Below are 23,502 nucleotides of genomic sequence, written 5' to 3'. Positions count from 1 at the left end.
CTGATATTTTCAATGGTGAATTCCTTGTACAAAAACAAAGGAATTAATGGCTGTCAAGACCAGTAGAGATAAGAACAGGATTGTATGTATGAGTGTGTGTGGCTTACAAATTCCTTATTTTCGTGATCCTGCCTTTCAAACGCTGGTCAGGGCATTTAGGAAAAGTCATAAACGAACACCCACATAACATTCAGACACACAGAGTAATTTAAATTTGAAGTAAACCTGTCAAAATGGCTTCCATGGCTATTGTTAAGGTGGTATACGTGAATAAAATATTGTAAGGACCCCTGATCTTGAGGCTCAAAGCAGGAGACTGAGACGGGATTCAGGCGCCAACAAAACTACTTCATTAAATAGGGTCCATGTTTGGGTCAGGACCACACCACAAAAACAATCTCCTGTCTCTATCCTAAAAACTTCCTAAAAACTTGCTCACTTTCTCGCTCACCCTATTCCACACACACACACAGGCTCCAGCTCTATCAGTTCCCTCACACACAGAGTAGAGAGCGGACCACTACTCTCATGGGGGGGGGGGGGTCGCTACAATATATTGCACTTACATTCATGAAGAGATGTTATTTATTTTTTTCAAGTACTCGAGTAATAAATTAATGCTCAAGTAATTACAGTGCATGTAGAATGTCTACACCCCCTTAAACTTTTTTCATATTTTGTTGTGTCAGTGCCTCAGAGTTTCAAGCATTTAAATGAGGATTTTTTTCCACTTATCTACACACCATACTCATCACTGTTAAGAGGAAACAAGTATTTATTGAGAAAAAAAAAACATATTAAAAATACAAAACAAAGATCATAATTGGATAAGTCTCCACTCCCCTGAGATAATACTTGGTGGAAGCACCTTTGGCAGCAATTACAGCTGTGAGTCTGTTGGGATAGGTCTCTGCCAACTTTACACACCTAGATTTCAAGCTGTTCAAGCTCTGTCAAGTTCCTTGGGGTACGTTGATGGACAGCAATCTTCAAGTCATGCCACAAATTCTCGATTGGATTTAGGTCAGGGCTCTGACTGGGCCACTCAAGGACATTTACCTTTTTGTTCCTTAGCCACTCCAGTGTAGGTTTGGCTGTGTGCTTTGGGTCGTTGTCATGCTGAAAGGTGAACTTCTGTCCCAGTTTCAGCTTTTTTGCAGAGGGCAGCAGGTTTTCCTCAAGGACTTCTCTGTACTTTGCTCCATTCATTTTCCCTTCTATCCTGACAAGTGCCCCAGTCCCTGCCGATGAGAAACATCCCCATAACATGTAGCTGCCACCACCATGCTTCACAGTAGGGATGGTGTTGGGTGATGCGCTGTGTTGGGTTTAAGCTAAACATAACGCTTTGCATTCAGGCCAAAAATAGTGTTTTGTTTTGCATACTTCAAACAGGATTCAAGGTGGGCTTTCTTGAGTTATGGCCTCCTTCTTGCCACCCTACTATACAGGCCAGATTTGTGGAGTGCTTGGGATATTGTTGCTACATGCACACTTTGACCAGTCTTGGCCATAAAAGCCTGTAGCTCTTGCAAAGTTGCCATTGGCCTCTTGATAGCCTCTCTGTTCAGACTCCTTGTTCGGTCATCCAGTTTGGAGGGCCTGCCTGATCTAAGCAGGGTCTTAGTGGTGCCATACACCTTCCACTTCTTAATAATCATCTTGACCGTGCTCTAAGGGATATTCAAGGCCTTTGATATTTTTTAATACCCACCCCCTGATCTGTGCCTTTCAACAACTTTGTCCCGGAGTTCTTTTGAAAGTGCCTTGGTTCTCATGGTTGTGTCTTTGCTTTGAAATGCACTACCCAGCAGAGGGAACCTGCAGGAACTGCTGAATTTATCATGTGAATCACTACAATTTAACACAGGTGGAGGCAACTGGTTACACCTGAGCTAGTTTAGGATTGCTATTACAAGGGGGTTGGACACTTATCCAACAAAGCTATTTCAGTTTATATTTTTAATTAATTTTCTACACATTTCTAGAATATTTTTTTCATTTGGAAGTTGTGGGGTAGGATGTGTAGATAAATGAAAAAAAAAAAACTATTTAATGCATTTTAATTCCAGCCTATAATGCAACAAAAGGTGACCATTTTGAAAGGGGTTGTAGTCTTTCTACAGGCACTGTACAATTATTCTGAGTACTCAAGTACTCTAACCTACCCCTATTATTTACTGATTAAATGTTTAAACTTGTACATCCTTATTTACTGAAAGATGAATTATATTTGAGCTACACTTAGTACACCTTAATCTGTTTTCCAACAGCATTCATTCATTGTAAAAGCCCATCTGCATGGAGACAAGCCTGTATGTAAATGCCAGAGGCAAGGAGGCAGTGAATATATTAGGGATAAAACATTTTTTTAAGAAAGCACAATAATAAATGATCGGTTAGGGTCAAGAAACTGTGGATTATCTACACACAGATTCATCGCTTTGACTAGTTTACCCCACTTAAAACATTTAATTTGAAACCCTGAATTTTTAATTCCAGTACTTTTGGTTTGTAAGAAGTTAGGAAAACATGTTGTGGATATTATGTCAGTTTTAATAGGGATTGACTTTCAAAGAGTAAAGAAACAATTGACACATTTTCTTTGATGAATCCAGTTCTCTTACAATCCTGCAGTTCTATAATTAAATTGAAAACGTTTAAAGAAGATCAGAGTGCATCAGAGCTGCTCTGGTTTCCCTTTCGATACATCAATTTACTTTTCCAATAAATCTTTTTCCTTCAATTACTTAAGGTACGTTTTACTAACCATATATTTGTTGCGATGTTTCATACTAGTGATGTGCCAAACAATGATGTCAATGCTTGCTTTGACATTACACAGCTTGCATAAGTAATGTGGAGGGAACTCATTATTGGGGTAACGGAACTCAACCACATGCTGCAGACCTGCAGAGAGAGAGCGAGAGAGAGAGAGACAAAGAAAAGACTTAAAATTCAAACACAACGTCAAACTTATAAAAAAAAAAAAAAAAAAAAAAAACAGCAACCACACAAAATTACATTTCCCAAATAAGGCAGTCTTTACCTCCACCTTGAACACCCACAGTGTGACCACCAAAATGCTGTATTAAACATATGACTTTCATATTTAACTGTATTGATTTTCTAGTTTTCAGAAAAAAAAAAAAATCAAAATACCATAAAAATAAATAATTGACTGATTGAAAGATAATTTTGCTGGGCCAAATCTACTGAACCTTTGGTCTAGTGCACTGCATTTAAATATTTTTTATTGAATTTTCATTAAAATATAACAAATCGATAACAGATAAAACAAGCTTCAAGAGAAATTGAAAAAAGAAAGAGAGAGTGAGTTTTCAATGGCAGGAGACTGTAAAATTATGGGACTGAAGTCAGCCCAGGTTGGTCAACATACAGCAGAAGAGGTTGCCAATGCGTTGAACAACTGTTCCCTGGATCCCCTTGGAGACTATTAGATTATTTCTACTTTCAAGAAATTTAGAAGATTCCTAACCCAATGTGAGAATATCAGACATCTTACCAAAAAGGTGGCAAAGGCCAGGGTGTCAGACTGTAATTTTGTTAAGTATCTAAGTGGGGAAGATTAATGAGTACTTTAAGACCTTTAGAGTCTCAAATACAGATGACCAGAACGGAGCCAGTCCGAGTGAGGCAGGTTCTTGTTTGCATCTGTCACAGGTGGGGTCCGTATCTGGGTAGATTTTAGACAGTCTGACCTTAGATGTAGACAATGTACAATTTTAAATTGCATCAGAACATGTCCGGCACAAATTGATGAGGAGTGTATTCTACCAAGCCTTGATTCCCACACTTTATCCAGAAACTCAAGGCCTGTATCCTGCTGCCATGCAGTTTTTATTGAGAATGGGACAGGCAATGCAAAGACATAATAATGCCATACATTTTTTACATAATGCCTTTACAATCGGGATTGAAATCAAGCAAAGGATCAATGTGGGATTCAGGGGGGAGCTGGGGAAAAGTGGCGGTCTTATTTCATGCAAAGTCACGAATTTTGTTCAAATGAAGCAAAAAGTACCTTCAACATATAAGCCTTTGAGACAACGTATCCTATTTTGATGTCAGATATTAAAGGCCTAATCTTAAAGAGGGTGAAAATAAGTGATCGGCGCCTAGTTACAGCCGACCGAAGTGTCTACGAAATTTACCTCAGGTTTGAAGACAGTAGTGGGTTAGTGCTGTACCGAGACACAAAAACACAACAGAGCAGATATAGATGATGCCCAATAGGGCGTTGGACCACTTCTAGCCTGATTATTTCCAAAGATGGCGATAGACATCTGCCGATATTTGTCACTATTCCTCCAGGAGGATGGATCTTAATTGCGTCAAGGAGGATGGAAGATACGCACAGCCCATGATGCGACGTTCAAATACATCACAAATATGCTCAATTAGCTTGATATCCGGAGACTGTTGTGTCCAGGGAAAATGTATGAAGTCCATGTGATGTACTCAAAACAGTCCTGCACCACACGGGCCCAATGGAGGATGGTATGGTTCTCCTGCAACACCGCAGCAGGTCCTTGATACAGCATTGTTGGGTGTACCTGGCCAGCCAAGATCCCTAAATAGCATGTGCAAGTATATATATTACACACACACACACACACACAGTGTCTTGCAAAAGTATTCAGACCCTCTCACAGTTTTAAACACATTTTGTTGTTTTAAAGCTTGCAGTCATGACACTTTTAAGTAGGAATATGTGTTGTATACACAACCTACTCCACCCATTCAAAGCAAAAACAAACAGAAATAAGTAAATAGATAATTAATATGAAATAAAAATGGAAAAAAGTCATGACTGCATAAGTATTCAAACCCTTTGCTGTGGCAAACCTAAATTAAGTGCACAAAATGACCTTAACGGGGCACACAAGTAGTTGAATGGCCTGTCTGTGTGCAATATTAGTGGTTCTCAGGATTTCAGAATAAAAAAAAAAACTGTCTCTGTAAGGTTCCTTGGTCAGGTAGTGAATTTCAAGCAAAGACTCAACCATGAAGACCAAGGAGCTTTCAAAGCAAGGGATAAAAGTAATTGAAAAGCACAGATCAGGAGAAGGATACAAAAAAATATCGAAGTCTCTGAATATCCCTGTGAGCACAGTTTACCCAGTCATCAAGAAATGGAAGGTGCATTGTACCACCCAGACACTGCCTAGATCAGGCTGTCCCTCCAAACTGAACAGCCGGGCAAGGAGGAAACTGGTGAGGGATGCCACTGTGAGGCCAACAACAACTTTGAAAGAGCTACAGAGTTCAATGGCTGAGATGGGAGAAAATGTGCATCAGTCAACAATATCCAGAACACTTCACAAAAGTAGCCTGTATGGCAGGGTGGCAAGAAGGAAGCCATTACTAAAAATAAGCCATCTCAAAGCCCACATGGAGTTTGCAACAAAGCAAAAATGGTGGCAAAAATGTGGAACTTTTTGGTCTAAATATCAAGTGTTGCATTTGGCGCAGACCCAACACACCTCTCAGTAAACCCCATCCTTACAGTCAAGCACGGTGGTGGCAGCATCACGCTATGGGGATGCTTCTCCTCAGCAGGGACTGGAAAGCTTGTTAGGATTGAAGGAAAAATGGATGGAACAAAGTAGAGGCAAATACTAGAGGAAAACCTGTTTCAGTCTGCTAAAGACTTAAAACTGGGGACGAAAATTCACCTTTCAGCAGGACAACGATCCAATGCACAAGGCCAAAGCTACACTGGAGTGGCTTAAGAATAAGAAAGTGAATGTCCTTTACTGGCCCAGGCTATTGAGAAAGACTTGAAAATTGCTGTCCATAAGCGATCCCCAAGCAATCAACATATTTCAGTTTTTTCTCTTTAGTTTTTGCTGACATTTACTGTAACTTATCTTGCCCTCAGATGTCTTCAGTTTGAGCATTCAAGTTTTGAATAAAATATTTAAGTTTAAAAAAATGTGCATGCATCATTCTGTAATTTCACGAAATGGGACACCATAGGAAGTGTCTGAATACTTTTGCAAGACACTGTGTGTGTGTGTGTGTGTGTGTGTGTGTATATATATATATATATATAATCTCTCCAAAGAAAAAAAAAAAAAACCTTTTGTGCACTGCAATGCTTCAGTTTACACAGAGGTGCTGACCAATATAAGGAAATGTCCATAACATAATCAGTTGTCTCTGTTGATTCACACCAACCAGCCGGGAATGGTCACAATTCACCACCTAAGACACTTGTAGTCGAAATGCACCGTGTACTTGGATGCGGCAGTTTTTATACATTTTTTAAATGTTTAATAAAAATGAAATTAATTTTGGTCTTCCTAGTAGTGTGGATCATTAGAAAAATCACAAAGAGTGAGACCAAGTTTTGGTTCTACAGTCCTGAACCATAAGGAAATAAGGTTTGTTTGACCATTCCCGGCTGGTTCCCCAAAGAGACAATTGCTTATATACAGTCAAAAGTTTATATACCCCAAAAAGAATTTTAGGAAAAATATTTTGTAGCAAAAGTCTTGCTTTTGTGGTTGAGGAAAAGAAGTTACAAGAAATAGATGTTTACTTCAGCATTTTTTTTTTTTTTTTTTTTTGCAAAACTCCAAAAATGCTAATTCAAAAGTTTTTATACCCTTTGCAGAACCTAATTCTAGAAAAGTCAAGAAAATGCTGGATTGTACTGACCAGTCTTTGACAGTATAAAAGGGTTAGGCATAGGATGACTGCTGCCATTACCAATAAGTCTTATGGGAAAAAGAAATAAAGAAATAGAAATAACAATCAGAGATTGACTGCCAAAGATATTCAAAGTGAACTGGCTGCAAGTGGAACTGGGGTTCCCATTTCAACCATAGGTCGTGTATTGCATGGTGAAGGTCTTTACCGCTGACAGTCATTACGTTTGGAGGAAGTCTGGTGAGGTGTACAAAGAAAAGAACACCATACCTACTCAGTGTTCGTACTATGCCACGCCATTGCGCCAATGCTCCCCCTGAAATAAAAACTGTCCCACTGAATTTCTCTTAACGTACCCCAGAAGAGACGCAATACCAATACGCAGTAAATTAATGCATTCTGTATTAACATGACATGTCTGATGACAGGCTAATCATCTTTACTTTGTTTACACTTGCGTTTTCATAATTAAACTCCTGTGCCGCATTATTCTCCAGTCCAGTAGGATGCGCTAAACCCTCCCTGGTTACAGTCAGTTTGACAGTAAAGCCTGGACAACAGGCTTGTTAACAACATTGCCTGGTGCAATTATAACCTTATATCCCCTTTACACCCGCTCTTTACTTCTGGAAGAATAAGTAATCAGCTTTGGCAGTGACTGTTGAAATAGAGGCTATTATATTTGTGCTTAAAAATACTGTGAAATTCATCCACTGTAAACTTATCTATTTGGTAGACAAAATATATGTCTGACGTTTGTAGATATGGACTGACCTAGCAAGTGAATGGGAGAAATGTGTATTTCTGCATACTACAGTACAGTTTACAGACAAATTGCAGTAGATTTGTGAAACAAAAACAACATCACTGATAACATTTTTTCTTTTTTTTTAAAGTAGCCAACAGTAACGTTATAAAATGTGAAATTTGTCTTTTCTGTGACAAAAAATGCTAAAATTCAGGGCCCAAATTATTCAGTATGTGGCCATTTTTGCCAGTATACCTATAAAGAAATGATAAAATAAATTTAAAAAAATGTAATATCTATCTATCTATCTATCTATCTATCTATCTATATATATATATATATATATATATATATATATATATATATATATATATATATATATATATATATATATATATAGAGAGAGAGAGACACACACACACAATGTGATATTATACAGCACTTAGAAAAAAAATCAGAACACTGGAATCTGAATTAAGGAAATGATTATGTAATACAGTTCATATGCAGCTACGGCTTTGATAAGTAGCATTTTCAAAACCATATCATTATGTGCAGTATTAAAATATGTTAAAATATAGCAAATCCACAAAACCAAAGAAATACATATTGTATATCTGCCATTTTATTTTCAGTCTTCTGTGTAACACGGGACATCGCTTTACATTGAAAAAAATTAAGTACAGTACCTGACGCAGATATACGCGTTTATCACATCAACAACATCAACGTGTGTTGTAAAAATAAAGCAAAAATTGTTTTGAAAACTGTCCAAAATATTTACTTGGGACCAAGAATGAAAAATGTCAAGAAAAAAAAATGCAATTTTTGATATGGAAGTTGTCAACATAAAAAGCTGGAAGGTGAGAACTGACCAGTCAGACAATGGAATTTAAATACTACTATTAAACTGTATCTGTTGGTAATGTGGTTTCTTCTAATGCAGCGGTTTTCAAACTGGGGTACGCGAGAAAAATTCTGTTGGACAATGCAATTTAATTTAGTACCACTTCCCAATCTATTGCAAACTTCTCATATAATCAACATTTAAATCACTAACACCAGACTAATGTGCTGTGACAGAGCGTTCAGTGCACATGTTACTAATTTACATATTAAATATGTACGTTTTAAATAAACCCTGTTGTTTAAATGTTATATAAACAGATGGCAGTTACTGCAGTCTGTCTTTGGGATTAAAAAAAAACAATTTTAAAACACTTAAAGTCTAGTCTTTAACTAATTTTATTTCCTGTGTGTGTTCGTGTCTGTAAATTGATATTTACTTTTTTACAATGACCCGATTAAATTGTATTGTAACTCAAGTATTGGTTCATTTCAAAATACAGAATGTATGACCAATCAGAAACCAAAGTACTGCCATGTGTTCTAATTTGACAAGCGTGCAAGAGTTTTTAGCTTTTAACCCAGTGATAAAATATGGATTGTTGGCTCAATACTAGAACATTACTAGCAAAGGGTGATCAAGACGAAATACTGTCAGAGATTAAAAACACCAAAAATGTTTTGCAACTGAAGCTCTCTCCGATTTCCCTGCCATCATCAGCACTTTGAGTGGTAACAAGCAGAGACATCCATCTCACTGAAACTGCGTTTTGTTGTATCATGTTATTGTACAGACATTTTTTTTTTTCTCAGATGGGGGTATGCGGTGGGCTACATTTTTACGCAGGGGTACGCAGATTAAAAAGATTAAACCCCAGTTCTAATGTGATTTGGTGCAATGAATATCCTTCCCAATATTTTCCCCAAATGTCACCCAACAAACAAAGCTTCTGGCTCCCTTTATATAGCATGTGGCTGGGGCTTGATTGGCCATCAATTATTCAATCAAGGCCCCAGCCACATTCCCCACGTGCATTATGGCAAGGATGGAATTAACCCCATCCCTGCCAACTTAAATTCAAAATACACACTATTTACACCTGCAGGGCTTCCGCCCTGCCACACCATGTTATTCAGTGAATGGTGTTCACCACTGCAGCTACTGTTAAAATACTCTCGATTGGTCACATGGAGCACCATGTGACCCGGCTTACTTTGAATATGATTTTCACAGAGTAGTTTAAGTTAAGACAATTCTGTAATTTTTGAATTTCGTGCTCAATCTTAATCTTCCTCTTAATGTTCAGGCTAACATGCCACTTACCAATAATAGGCTCGTCATGCCCAATTTGAATTAACGGCTCCAGGGGGTTCGAATTTTGCACTGAAAATACACATACAAAGTGATGTCATCTACTTCTGTCACACAGACAGCAGCAACCTGTAAGTATATACAGTACCAGCAATGACAGGAGTCATAAAAACCAAACCTGGTCTAATCCAGATGCATTATGGCACATTTCTATCTGCACCATTAAATTAGACTGTAAAGCCGATTCCATCTGCAGTCTACAATGCAACATCTGAAATTACACAAAAGTTTAATATCATGAGTATGTATCACGTTTTTGTATAACTGCCATTTTCAGTCTTCATTTTTCAACAGCCCTGTCCCTATCGTTACTTTACATGGGACACTCAATTACACAAGTTTCACCTTTAGCTGAAGAGATTGTGTTCTGCCAGCCCCACAATCCTAAGTAGGGCTGACAAATTAAAATAGGATAAATCTTGATCGGCTGTTGAAATAAATGAACGAGTTGGATTTGAAATCGCTTTCAAGTCTATCCCAGTTGCAGATGGAAATGAGGCATTTACTTCACTTCAGGCTGGCTGACCTTTGTTTAGGATATTCTTACCTGATTATCAATACTTCCTACTAAATTTCTGAATTTTCATGACAGATGAAATCCCCAGTGAATCTTACAGGAACTACTTTTCCCTCATTCGCCCCTGCGAAAAGAGCTCTCCCCCTCCAGACCTTTGGAGCTTAAATGCTTTTAACTTTGTTTTCCTATTACTGTACTATAGTAAACTCAAGCTCCAGTAGTAGTTAGCTGGCATTTCAAGAAGACATGGCCTGACAATCAAGAAATGCCTCCAAAACACAGGGCTCATAAGGGCAAACCAATCAGGTCAAAATCACTGTGTCTTGGCACAGCAGTCAAAATGGAAAAAAAAACAAAAACATCACACAATCGGCAGTCTCTGCAAGGACTGATGTGCGCTTTGCAGAGCTGTGAGGGGAAGCTTATACAGCACTGCTGTTGCACTGTCTGACCTACTATGCTGGATAATTTAAAGAAAACATCTAAGACTTAGAATGATTTGGGGTAGCAAAATAATTCCATACATTTCCACGCTAGCGTGTAGTTTTTAAAAAACAGGATATCTGGTATGAGACCAAATTAAGAGATCTCTGTCTGCAGGCCTTGTTTTTAGGAAGATAATTCACAGTCATTTCACCTGGGGAGTGAAATTGTCCCCACCCCTTTCCTGTTCAAAAACAACCAGCTGCTCCTCCTAATGACTGACCACCTGTGCAGCCATCAAGATTTCTTGCCCCCAAAAAGGCTACTGGGGGAGATGACCTCGAAAGTAAAGCAATAACAGACTTCCTGGGAGGCAAGGCAAGAAAATTGAGGAAATAAATACAAAACTGAATATCTGAGACTTATATAGTAAATGAAAGTGCAGGACAGGAAATATTTAGGATATTATTTTAAGGCAACATGTACTGAACCACCTATACATTCTCACAGTGTGCTTGATTCAGCAATAACGCAACTCAATATTGTAATCAGCATGTTATTTACTATTACACATTGTTAATGTACTTACCCTTCCAGAGTTTCACTCTCTGCAAATGTTGTCCAGAAAAAAAAACAAAATAACAAAAATTAGTGAGTCACACAAACCTTATACAGTATCACTTTGTGTGAAAGACTGCCTAACAGAGTAAAACCTTTACTAGGAGCCCCAGTGATGGCAGAACGACATGCCAGGGTAACACATGACAGATGCTGTTGCCACACACATTTTTTTTTTTTAATTTAAATTTAGAATGCCCAATTATTTTACTTCCTGATTTTCACCCAATTTAGTATGCCCAATTACGATCCCTCGCCACAGCAATTCCCCACAAAAAGGTCAGCGGATCTCCTCCTATCCCACGACAAAGCTGTTTGCGTCTTTACATCAGTGAGCTTGATAGTAGATGTCAGCTTGCTACAGGCTTCTGGAGGACTACGGCCAGAGCTGCAAGTGTCCAGCTAAGCTCACCAGGCGCACCTGCCTAGTAGAGTCCGCTGTAGCACGAAAAGGAGAAATGGTTCCTGCCAGTTTGCCTCCCTAACCTACGGGTGCACCAGAGCCAATGTAACACTCCATGTAAAATCAGGATGTAAACCTGTGCTCCCTGACTAAGACTCACCACGCAACTGCCTTTACCAGGCGAGACTTTGGGTGACTTTCACAGTGTGGTTAAGGGGAGCCTGGGTTGTTTTTCCACTGCAATGCCGAGCCTTGCTACTGACGCCACACACAACGAAAGACAGTTGTTATTAATTAACAGTTTGCCAAAAGATGAGCAAACAAGTGGAAGTACCAAGTTATATGTAAGGCTTCTAGTTTTCGGTTTTAATTTGCCATCTCTCTCCCTCCCTTAAAACATTAATTAATTATTTTTAAGCCTTAACTGAATACCAGATTGTTTAAATTAGTGATGCACTACTAGAAACTAATGCAGTGGAAATTAATAAGCTGAATTCGGCGATCAGAGCCAGAAAAAAATGCAGGTTCAAACAGAATCAGGTGAGATCAATGCACGTTGTTTGTTAATTCAATATTGATACGAGGGTAAAAATAAATAACTTCCTTTGGTAATTAGTGTTTGATTAAAAAAGCTCAAAATATGTTTAAAGGGACATCACGTGATCAAAGATAAAACCTGGCACAAATACAAAATGCAAGTCCAGTATTTCCAATAAATCACTGTCATAGCTTCTGTTAAAACGGTAGAAGACCGTGACAAAGACCATGGGTAGACAAACAGAGGCTACTGAAGAACGGAAGAAGGTAAGATGATAATAATAATAATAAATAATAAATAATCATAATAATAATAATACAAAAGGATTTCATAGTTTAGACGCAAGTTCAAAGTGAAGCGCTGTTCTGTACTCCTATGTGAAAGGTCAGAGAAACATTAGGACCTTGTTTGTACTTCCTATATTGCAGATCCTGAAGTTGTCATTCTAATTACATATGGAAATACTCATGTTTTTTGTACATGGTGTAGTAACATGAATGCTCAAAAAGGAAGGAGGCGGCGAACTATATTAGATGTTATCCGATTACTTGGGATGACAACATTTTTGTGAAAATCGTCTTTTTTTAATTGTTACTTTCCCATTTGTTTTGTGGTATGCGATGGTAGCACTTTCACACTGTGGCCTTGATCAAAGAAACAAAAAAGCGAGTTTATCAGCCAATCAGTGTCGTCTGTCACTCTTTCCAAGCGCTTGTCACAGCTTACAAACTATTTCTATGTGCTGTCTTGATGATGCGATTAGCCTCGACCTCATCTCGGACATTTCTAGTGTTTATAGTATTTGGGCAATTAAAATAACTGTGGAAAAAAGTAATATGTTTAAACTTACTTGTGTGGTGTTTGTGATCCCGCTGGGTTTCTTGTCTGCCGGGTTGTTCTGAAAGAAAAAAAAAAAAATGTCATGTTATGTTTTTAACAATAGTTATGGCAATCTGCTTTCTTCTATGAGAAGAGATGAGTGCATGCAAGTTCTCCTGAAAGGTGGGGTTTAATGAGGGTAATGGCTTTAAAAGTCCGTCCTGTGTTTAGTCTGGGGAGGGAGTTTAAGCCTTTCGGTCACTTATTGTTGATCTCTACACCAAAGGGCTCTTACTAAGAGTTTAACTCAGTTATGTGAGCTGTTTTTTTTTGGCTGTGCGAGTATATATAATGCTTCAGTTAAACACTGTGGAAGCAGACAGAGCTTGACATTGTTCTGCGAGTGCTGTTTTTCTATACAACCCATTTCTTTTTGTGTGCGTTTTGGGAAATTACTACTTTTTTTGGCACACTAAAACTAAACTGTTTACACTGTCCAGGCTCTGGAACTTCTGTGTCCTTTTAATAAAACTTCACTGCTCGTTGTCACATCTTACTCATCTGTGCTGTTCCTATCACCTCCCTTGGTCGCAAGTCTACTATACTTTATGTCAATTGTCTTGATGTGGATACGTTTTAGAATTACAACATTTTGGTGAACAGCAAATGTTGTTCAAAAATTAATAGACCAAAGTTCAAGCTGTATTTCGTATCATTATATTTTGTAAATATCAAGTAACAAGTAAAATCAATGCATGTCGTTTAACTCAATCAAGACATGAGAGTAAAAAGAAACAACTTCCTTTGGTAATTAGTGTTATTAAGAAAGCGAATCGGCTCAAAATATTTTTAAAGGGACATCACGTGATCAAAAATAAAACCTGAAAACTAGAAGCACTAATTATCTATTATAACAAATACTAGGCTATTACCCTTGATTCAAGTACCGGCCTGAGGTTGATATATAAGCAAGCTTGCAAGCTTTCCACTAGTATGTGGAAAAGCAACTTCTATAATATTATTACCTATAAGATAGTCCCTCCAGGATTCCGTGATAGCGGAAAGCAAATTCCCCGATTTTTCTCTCCCGCGGAATTCTCAATTTTTTGCAAAGAAAACAAAAACTCAAACATTTGCTCCCTACTATCACTGCACATGTCACTAGAGCACATACACACTATTTGTATAGTGAGGTGTGTGGCAGGGTTTCAGTGCGAGCTGTAGTTCACCCATGGAGAGATTCCTAAGGCCACCAGTGAGCTCGGGAAACAAATCTGAATTAGCACCAAATATAACGGCCAAAGATACGGCACAAATACAAAATGCAAGTCCAGTATTTCCAATAACTCACCGTCATAGATTCTGTGAAAACGGCAGAAGACCGTGTCAATGACCATGGATAGACAAACAGTGGCTACTGAAGACCGAAATAAGGTCAGATAATAATAATAAATCACTACTTTCCCCATTTGTTTTGTGGTATGTGATGGTAGCACTTTCACATTGTGGCCTTGATCAAAGAAACAAAAAAGCGAGTTTATCAGCCAATCAGTGTCATCTGTCACTCTTTCCAAGCGCTTGTCACAGCTTCCAAACTATTTCTATGTGCTGTCTTGATGATTCGTTTAGCCCCGACCTCATCACGGACATTTCTACTGTTTATAGTATTTGGGCAATTAAAATAACTGTGGAAAAAAAGAATATGTTTAAACTTACTTGTGTGGTGTTTATGACCCCGCTGGGTTTCTTCTCTGCTGGGTTGTGCTGAAAGAAAAAAAAAAAAAAAAAAAAAAAATGTTACAATAGTTATGGCAATCTGCTTTCTTCTATGAGAAGAGATGAGTGCATGCATCTGTTTTCAAAGAGAGAGTTTGTTTAGCTATATAAACAGTAAAGGTATTTTCTTTTTAGTTTTGTTCTCATTAATCTATATTTAATACTTACCTGGGGAGAGCAGAGGGCTTCTTCAACGGCGTGTACTCATGCTGGTGGCCTGTTACACACACGTGTTGATAGATGGGGCCGCACACACTCAGCTTTCTGCGCGGAAGCGCGCCCAATGTTAGTCAATGGGGGAGTTTTTAATATTACAGATTTATTCCTTAAAATGTTAATAAGGTATTACTACCCTTATATATGTTATATTGTAATGTAACTGTATGATATTACACAATAGCTTTTTGTTAAATAAGAAACAGAAATGTTTTTATGGCCAGTTGCAGCTGACATCCTCTGTCTCTGGGGTGTGAACACTTGACCATACATTGACATGGCACGTTTGGCATCCACTGAATTCGGTGCAATTGTAAGGCAGTGCTTTGCCAACTTGTAGAGACATGGAAAGCGAGTCCCAAAACGCCGTCATTTTTACTGTCATCTGCAATTCTTTGACATAGTTCAAGTACCCAGCATATTCATAGTCATTCTCTTTCTGCCAGGTATTGCTTTAAGTAGACTGGCGTCAAAACACAGAAAAGATGCCTGACTTGGGTCAAAAATGTAAACAGCACTTAAAAAGTAGACAGCAGGCTGTTTCTATCGAGGTGGCTTTAACTGGTCGTACTTGTAGTAATGATTTAACTTCGCAGCAATTGACTGGAACACTTGTTGTCTGCGGCGGGTTTTGGCATGGCAGCCTGAAAGTTGTTGCGATGCCATATCCTCCACCCAGCTTATTAGATCAATCACTTTGTTGTATACTTGGTGGATAGAAACCTTCCGACAGAAGCTGCACGAACCTGCTGCATTTTCAGCCACAAATTTCACTTGGTCAGCACATCAGAAAAAGCTTATTCATGTAAGTCACATTGTCAGAGATAAATGTTGAGACCTTGTTGAATTCTAAGTCATAGTTTACAACAGCCTTTACTGTGGTTTGCGCTACAGTTGAGAAATTTAGACTCAAGCTGAACAGGCTGTTAAAAACACGGTCAGGTCGTTGTCATTCCAGCTGCCAGGTACAAATAAAATGTGGAGTATATAGTTATCCTGTGTGTCTGTTGCTTCGTCGGTTACAAATGAAACTGAATCGCATTCCACCAGTGTAGAGTTAACACTCAACGTGCGAAGCAATTCATTCTGACAAATAATCCTGGCGAAGTTTGTTTGCACACGGAAAACTTCCAGCGTTTGCTACGTGTTTGTTGAAGTACTCCCTTAGTTTCGGATTATCCATTTTTTCCAAAGGTATGTTGGCAGCAGTGAAGGCCTCCACTAGCTCGGACGTTGCTTCTCTTTTTGCTGAACTGCAGTCAGTTGCTCTTTTAAACTTCAACGCCACTATTTCTCGCTTTTTACTTTGGGCAGTAGCTTCTGCAGTAGATTTATGTTTGATATGCTACTCTGAAGCAATATGATGATCGATCATGCTTTTTCATGAAATATCTAGTCACACAGCAAGAGGAACAAAATAATTTACCACCGTCTGCATGTAAGGTTCCTGTCAGGAACTGCTCCACACACTCCTGAGCTGAAACATATTTTGATTTTTTTGGATTTGTCCATCATATTCAGATTATTTTAAGTAATGCTGCCTTCGATATGCTTTAGAGTTCAGCCAAACTGATGTCGCATGCACTGTAATGTTACGTCATACAAAGTAGACGGACACTTATTCAGTAAGCCAGTGATTGGATTTAATTATCACATGGCCACATTAAGAAGGAAGTAAAGTGTTTTTGCAAACAAAAACAAACTTTTTTTTTTTTAAAACAAACTATTTTATCAGTAATTCACATTTTGTTTTGAATAATACTTTGAAGATTAATTTCGTGGACAATCCTGTGTTTCACAATTTCCACGAAATCGCAAATTGAGTAAACCCCTAGTTATATGTAGTGGTGGTTTCTCCTGAAAGATGGGGTTTAATGAGATTGGCGGCTTTAAATGTCCATCCTGTGTTGTCTGGGGAGGGAGTTTAAGCCTTGCGGTCACTTATTGCTGATCTCTATAGGATTTAATAGTTTAGTTGCAAGTTCAAAGAGAAGCGTTGTTCTGTTACTCCTATGTGAAAGGTCAGAGAAAAATTTGGACCTTGCCTGTACTTCCAATGTTGCGGGTCCTGAAAGTGCAACTATCACATGACAACATTTTTGTGAAAATCCTCTTTTAAAAAGAAAAATAAATAAATTTAAAAAAATCACTACTTTCCCATTTGTTTTGTGGTATGTGATGGTAGCACTTGCACATTGTAAAGAAACAAAAAAGCGAGTTTATCAGCCAATCAGTGTCGTCTGCCACTGTTTCCAAGCGCTTGTCACAGCTTCCAAACTATTTCTATGTGCTGTTGTGATGATGTGTTTAGCCCCGACCTCATCACGGACATTTCTACTGTTTAGGCAATTAAAATAACTGTGGAAAAAAGAATATGTTTAAACTTACTTGTGTGGTGTTTGTGATCCCGCTTGGTTTCTTCTCTGCTGGGTTGTGCTTAAAGAAAAAAACAAAAAAAACCCACCATGTTATGTTTTTAACAATAGTTATGGCAATCTGCTTTCTTCTATGAGAGAGACAAATGCATGCATCTGTTTTCAAAGAGAGTGTTTGTTCTGCTATATAAACAGTAACAGTATTTTCTTTTTAGTTCTGTTCTCATTAATCTATATTTAATACTTACCTGGGGAGAGCAGAGGGCTTCTTCACCGGCGTGTACTCATGCTGGTGGCCTGTTACACACACGTGTAGATAGATGGGGCTGCACGCACAAAGCTTTCTGCGCGGAAGCGCGCCCAATGTTAGTCAATGGGGGAGTTTTTAATGTTATAGATTTATTCCTTAAAATGTTAATGAGGTATTACTACCCTTATGTGCGTTATATTGTAATGTAAATGTATGCTATTATAGGATAGCTTTCTCTTAAATAAGAAATAGAAATGTTTTTTATGGCCACGTAACGTATTGTTTTTTTGGGTTTTTTTTAAAGGCATACTACCTGTTATATGCAGCGGTGGTTTCTCCTGAAAGGTGGAGTTTAATAAGGGTGACGGCTTTAAAAGTCCGTCCTGTGTTCAGTCTGGGGAGGGAGTTTAAGCCTTTCGGTCGCTTACTGCTGATCTCTATACTAAAGAGCTCTTATTAAGAGTTTAACTCAGTTATGTGAGCTGTTTTGAGTATATACAGTGCTTCAGTTAAACACTGTGGAAGCAAACAGAGCTTCACATTGTTCTGTGAGTGCTGTTTATACAACCTATTTCTTTTGTGTGTGTTTTGGGAAATTACCGCTCTTTTTTGGCACACTAAAACTGAACTGTTTACACTGTCCAGGCTCTGGAACTTTTGTGTGTCCTTTTAATAAAACTTCACTGCTTGTTGTCACATCTAGCTCATCTGTGCTGTTCCTATCACCTCCCTTGGTCGCAAGTCTACTCTACTTTATGGTCAATTGTCTTGATGTGGATATGTTTTATAATTACAACATTTTGGTGAACAACAAATGGGTGTTCAAAAATTAATAGACCAAAGTTCAAACTGTATCTTGTATCACTATATTTTGTAAATAGATTTAGGAATTTCTTTACAATACACAAATTTTACTCATTATATTGACTTACTAAAATTCAATTAGTTCTGTTGAGGTAAAATTAGGTTTTAAAAATATGATTTGCCAAAGATATCCCGTTTAAGGATAGTTGTTGGATTTTCTAGAGTTGTTTTTTGTTTGGGTGCTTAAAAAAAAGAAGCAGCAACACGAGCCATCATTCTATGTATGGTACAGCTGTATAGTATTTTATTTGACTATATTTTTGTAAATACGTTTAGAACGGTTTTATTTTCTGAATTTTTTTCTTTATATTAATACAATAAAGGTCAGGATGAGAAATTGAGTACAAATTCGGGCATAAACTCTCCTTCTGACGCATGACTCCAGCTCTTCCTGAACACTTCTATCTGCCCACAGAGAAACTAGAGCCTGCACATCCTCAGTGTCCCAAGGCTGTACTTTTCTCTCATCACACTCGCTGCCTACCATGTTGTTTGTTTTTGTGGAGTGTACTGACTGATGCAACGTAATGACGAAAATCCTTAACCCTGCTCCTGGCCTGGCTTGGCTCCAAGCCAGATTCAGATGTCTTGTGAGACCGTAGTTTCATGGTTTGGTTCTCGCTCAGCTCGACAAATCCCCAGTGGAGAACCACACGTACAGTATCGAGCCCTCGCAGGTCAGATGTGCCAGTAGAAAAAAGGGTATTACATATGATAACAAATAGTAAGCTATTATCCTTGATTCAAGTACCGGCCTGAGGTTGATATATAAGCAAGCTTGCAATCGAGAATATTCAGTTTTTTTAAACAATAATCACTTATTCATACAACATTATGTATCCAAGTTATTTTCCACTAGTATGTGAAAAAGCAACTTCTATAATATTATTACCTATAAGATAGCCCCTCCAGGATTCCATGATAGCGGAAAGCAAATTCCCCGATTTCTCTCTCCCGCGGAATTCAATTTTTTGCAAAAAAAAAAAAAAAACAAAAACTCAAACATTTGCTCCCTACTATCACTGCACGTGTCACTAGAGCACATACACACTATTTGTATAGTGAGGTGTGTGGCAGGGTTTCAGTGCGAGCTGTAGTTCACCCATGGAGAGATTCCTAAGGCCACCAGTGAGCTCCGGAAACAAATCTGAGTTAGCACCGGATATAACGGCCAAAGACAGGGCACAAATACAAAATGCAAGTCCAGTATTTCCAATAACTCACCGTCATAGCTTCTGTTAAAACAGCTGTTAAAACTGTTAAGACCGTGACAACGACCATGGATCGATAAACTGTGGCTACTGAAGAATGTAATAAGGTAAGACTATTATTATTATTATTATTATTATTATTATTATTAAAAAGGATTTCATAGTTTAGTCACAAGGTCAAAGGGAAGCGTTGTTCTGTTACTCCTATGTGAAAGGTCAGAGAAAAATTAGGACCTTGCTTGTACTTCCTATGCTGCAGGTCCTGAAAGACGTCATTCTATTTATATATGGAAATACACGTTTTTTGTACGTGGGGTAGTAACATGAATGCTTAAAAAGGAAGGGGGCAGTGAACTATATTACATGTTATCAGATTACTTGGGATGACAACATTTTTGTGAAAATCCTCTTTTTTTTTATTTTTAAAAAAATCATTACTGTCCCTGTTTGCTTTGTGGTATGTGATGGTAGCACTTTCACATTGTGGCCTTGGTCAAAGAAACAAAAAAGCTAGTTTATCAGCCAATCAGTGTCGCCTGTCACTGTTTCCAAGCGCTGTATGTGTTGTTGTGATGATGCAGAATTTCTTCAGTTAAAAACCTTTATACTGATTGGGCAATTAAAATAACTGGAAAAAAGAATATGTTTAAACTTACTTGTGTGGTGTTTATGATCCCGCTGGGTTTCTTCTCTCCTGGGTTGCGCTGAAAGGAAAAAAAAAAAAAAAAACGCCATGTTATGTTTTTAATAATAGTTATGGCAATCTGCTTTCTTCTATGAGAAGAGACTCATGTACTCATTCTGGTGGCCTGTTACACAGATGTGTTGATAGTAGGAACGCGCAATGTTAATGAGATATTACTACCCTGATATTTTAGGAAATGTTACCGCGGGTTTCATAATGGGACTAAAAAGACATTCTTCTTCAATGACTTGGCAAGAAATACAGTAAGTTACAGCAAATTAAAATGGGAACTTTCATTGTTTCCAAAGACAAATCAAATTATAATGGATGCAATCGGATTCATAAAAAAGTACCACCTTAATTATTTATTAAACAACTTTTTAAACTAACATTTATACAGCAAGATGTTTGTTATCTAATTTCCGCTATAACATGGCTCACCTCTCCTTTTAGGTAGCCTTAATAAGCATTAACCTTACTGTTCAACCCGACGTGCGATCAGACGCTGTCGAACATTAATATAGAAATTATGGCCAATATAAAAACATAATTGGCAACTCTTTTAAAAAAAAAAAAAAAAAAAAGAATGCTTTTAACGGTGTATTTGAAGATATGTATGGAAACAAACATCACTCAAAAGGACAAAATGGTTTTGTAGCCTTTGGAAAAGAAGGTACAATTAAATTAGTTATTTAAACCTGGTTTAAAGACACGCCTTCTCTGGCTACAACATGGCATTTAAATTTAGAAGTTACAGACTTTCCTTGATAAAAATGAATCCATGTCTGTTAGGTTACCAGGCATCCTCTGCTTTTGATCAACTCTGAAGACACCTGGTTTTCAGTCGGGTGCAAATCTTGCTTTAAATGGCTGTTGTAAAACAGAGACCTATAAGCAGTCGACAAGTTTGCAATGAAAGACAGGAGGATGGACTTGGGGATCTAAACACCAGGTAAGGGAGGCTATTATTTTTGATATTTAATTTGTATGTTTGATAACTGCATAGTAGTAGTTCTAAATATGACTGAGGTGAAACATCACGGTTCTTAACTGGGCGATTGAGTATATTGCAAGTTTGGAGTGTAGTTAATTTTACTTACAGAAACATTTTTATAAATTAGTACTAGGCTGTCAAGCGATTAAAAAAATTAACTGATTAATCTTGAGATTTAAGAAAATAATTGCATATTTAATTGAAACAATTACTGCATCCACCTCATTTAAATTTGTTTTATTACTGATGCTATTGTAATGTTGGAATGTAGTTGCTTTGGTTAGGTTACAGTATTTGCACTGTTCACATTATTTTATTAATGTCATTGTAGAATGAATACAGCAAAATGATTAGTTGATACTCTGTTTTGTACTGCACTTCTGTAGCTTCAACTGGAAGACTTTACGCACTGTGACGTGCCTGATGAACTGTGGGGAGTTTGGTGGGGTCTTGGGACGAGGGGAAGAGATTGTTACCAAGGGGTACTTTGAGCAAGTTTCATTGCGTTCTAATGCTATAACTAAAAGCAATAAACATGTGGCAAGGAAATAAAGAATATTGCTAAGAGGGACACGAGAGGTGTACGATCAAGTTGTGTATGCAAAACTTTGTATGCATTAATCTCAGACGTTAACTGCGATTAATTGACAGTCCTAATTACCACTGATGAACATCGTTCAGTAGGTAAAGCCACATAACACCCTGGGGCGCTCTGCCTATTGAAGGTGCTCCAGGTTAAGTGTCATACTGTATCAGAAGAATGGCACCTTCCACTACACTGTGTCCCCCCGAGGCACAGTGTTGGGACACTGGTCTCTGGCTCAGAGGGAAGAGTGTCCTCAACGGAGCCCCCAGCACCACTTCACAGCACCTACTCACTTTACCCAGAGGACCTCCATCCAAGCCCTAGCCTGGCCCAACCTTGCTTAGCTTCTGGGAGCTGACGAGATCAAGCTCTGTGCTGGTATGGCTGCTGGGCTTGTGGTAGGTTGGTCTGGTTGGATAGCAGTAGCTATCCAACCAGACCAACTTACTCAGCACTGGTGGGGGACTTCTGAGGAAAGCAACTTGCTTCTTGGAAGCGGCCTGCTAGGCCACAGCAAAGTCCAAAGATACAGGCTCTACAGGACTGACGTTCTGCAGGATATATTAGAAAAGTTATCAAACCTATGTGAGAGAACTACACATTTCTGAGAAATGCTAAATGCTGAAAAGATACAGATCTGAGTTTTACTCTTTTGATTCCAAACAGGCAATCAATTGATCTTGTTTATTTTAATGTTTTAATTATAATCTGTGTCAAAGACTTTTACAGAAATATTGTGGTTTGGTGTTCCTACAAATTTCTCCCACACACACTGGCTTGCCTCAACGACAAGTCATTTAGAAACAAGTACTTTCCAAGTAATAACAGGATGATACCTGCATAACCAGATATCTGCATTCAGCTCACTGTTCAGGGCTCCAAAAGAACGGGTACGGCTATATTACATTTCCAATGCAAAAGAACAAAAGAATGACAGTAACAGCTGCAAATAGATATAGGTCTGAAAGTTTAACAGAAAATTGACTTTTCAACATTAAACATTATATTTCTCACCCTGCCCCTTTAAACTTAACAGATCTTCAGTTCACCGCATCAAACTTGGCAGACCCTAAAATGCTCAAAGTTGATTCTTGTTCTTCACTGTGTTTTGAGAAAAAAAAAAATCAATTTTGAAATGTTGCTCCTTTCATTTTTTTTTTTTTTTGAGTAGTGTACATAAAATGATAATTCTTGCAAGCAAAGAACAGTGGTTGCAGTGTTAACACTTACCGATCTGTGTTTACGGCCCGTCATATGTTGATTAAAATCACAAGCACTTGTACACGACACACTGCAAGTCTGAAAAAACAGGATGCCATTGAAAACTGTACATTAATACCATCTTGTACATTTTTTCTAACTGGTAAAAGCACATTCACAACAGAGAAAAATAAAAAGGGTCTCAAGCAGATCTTGTACAGTAGGAATGTTTTTCCTCAAATTCACTGCAGCTAACAAAAGGAAATATTACCTGCTTTGCACTTCTATTTGCTACATAAGTCTCCCATGTACAGTTTTCAAAGAAACACATATTAAAGCAAACGTGTATTTCCACTTTAAAACATGATGCCCAGTACTATTAC

At 38.0% G+C, this 23,502-nt stretch overlaps 1 protein-coding gene across 5 annotated transcripts in view; it reads right to left on the bottom strand.

Annotated features, from left to right (window-relative positions):
* The window catches only part of LOC121312965, a 37,750-nt gene that overhangs the window by 12,341 nt on the left and 1,907 nt on the right, over nucleotides 1–23,502 (bottom strand). For 3 of the 5 annotated variants that reach the window (XM_041244992.1, XM_041244993.1, XM_041244995.1), the window contains exons 3-10: nucleotides 23,150–23,218; nucleotides 20,311–20,358; nucleotides 17,343–17,390; nucleotides 14,679–14,726; nucleotides 12,994–13,041; nucleotides 11,174–11,192; nucleotides 9,597–9,656; nucleotides 2,771–2,910 (exon numbers count right to left, since the gene is read on the bottom strand). In XM_041244992.1, coding sequence (XP_041100926.1) covers nucleotides 2,771–2,910; nucleotides 9,597–9,656; nucleotides 11,174–11,192; nucleotides 12,994–13,041; nucleotides 14,679–14,726; nucleotides 17,343–17,390; nucleotides 20,311–20,358; nucleotides 23,150–23,218 — 480 coding nt within the window. The remainder of the gene's footprint in view (nucleotides 1–2,770; nucleotides 2,911–9,596; nucleotides 9,657–11,173; nucleotides 11,193–12,993; nucleotides 13,042–14,678; nucleotides 14,727–17,342; nucleotides 17,391–20,310; nucleotides 20,359–23,149; nucleotides 23,219–23,502) is intronic. The other 2 variants (XM_041244997.1, XM_041244996.1) reach the window with 2 other exon arrangements.

This window comes from Polyodon spathula, chromosome 3 (genome assembly GCF_017654505.1).
Source record: "Polyodon spathula isolate WHYD16114869_AA chromosome 3, ASM1765450v1, whole genome shotgun sequence".
NCBI classification, from domain to species: Eukaryota; Metazoa; Chordata; class Actinopteri; order Acipenseriformes; family Polyodontidae; genus Polyodon; species Polyodon spathula.
The sequence above is the reverse complement of the archived record's forward strand: the minus strand, read 5'-3'. Positions and strand labels throughout refer to the sequence as shown.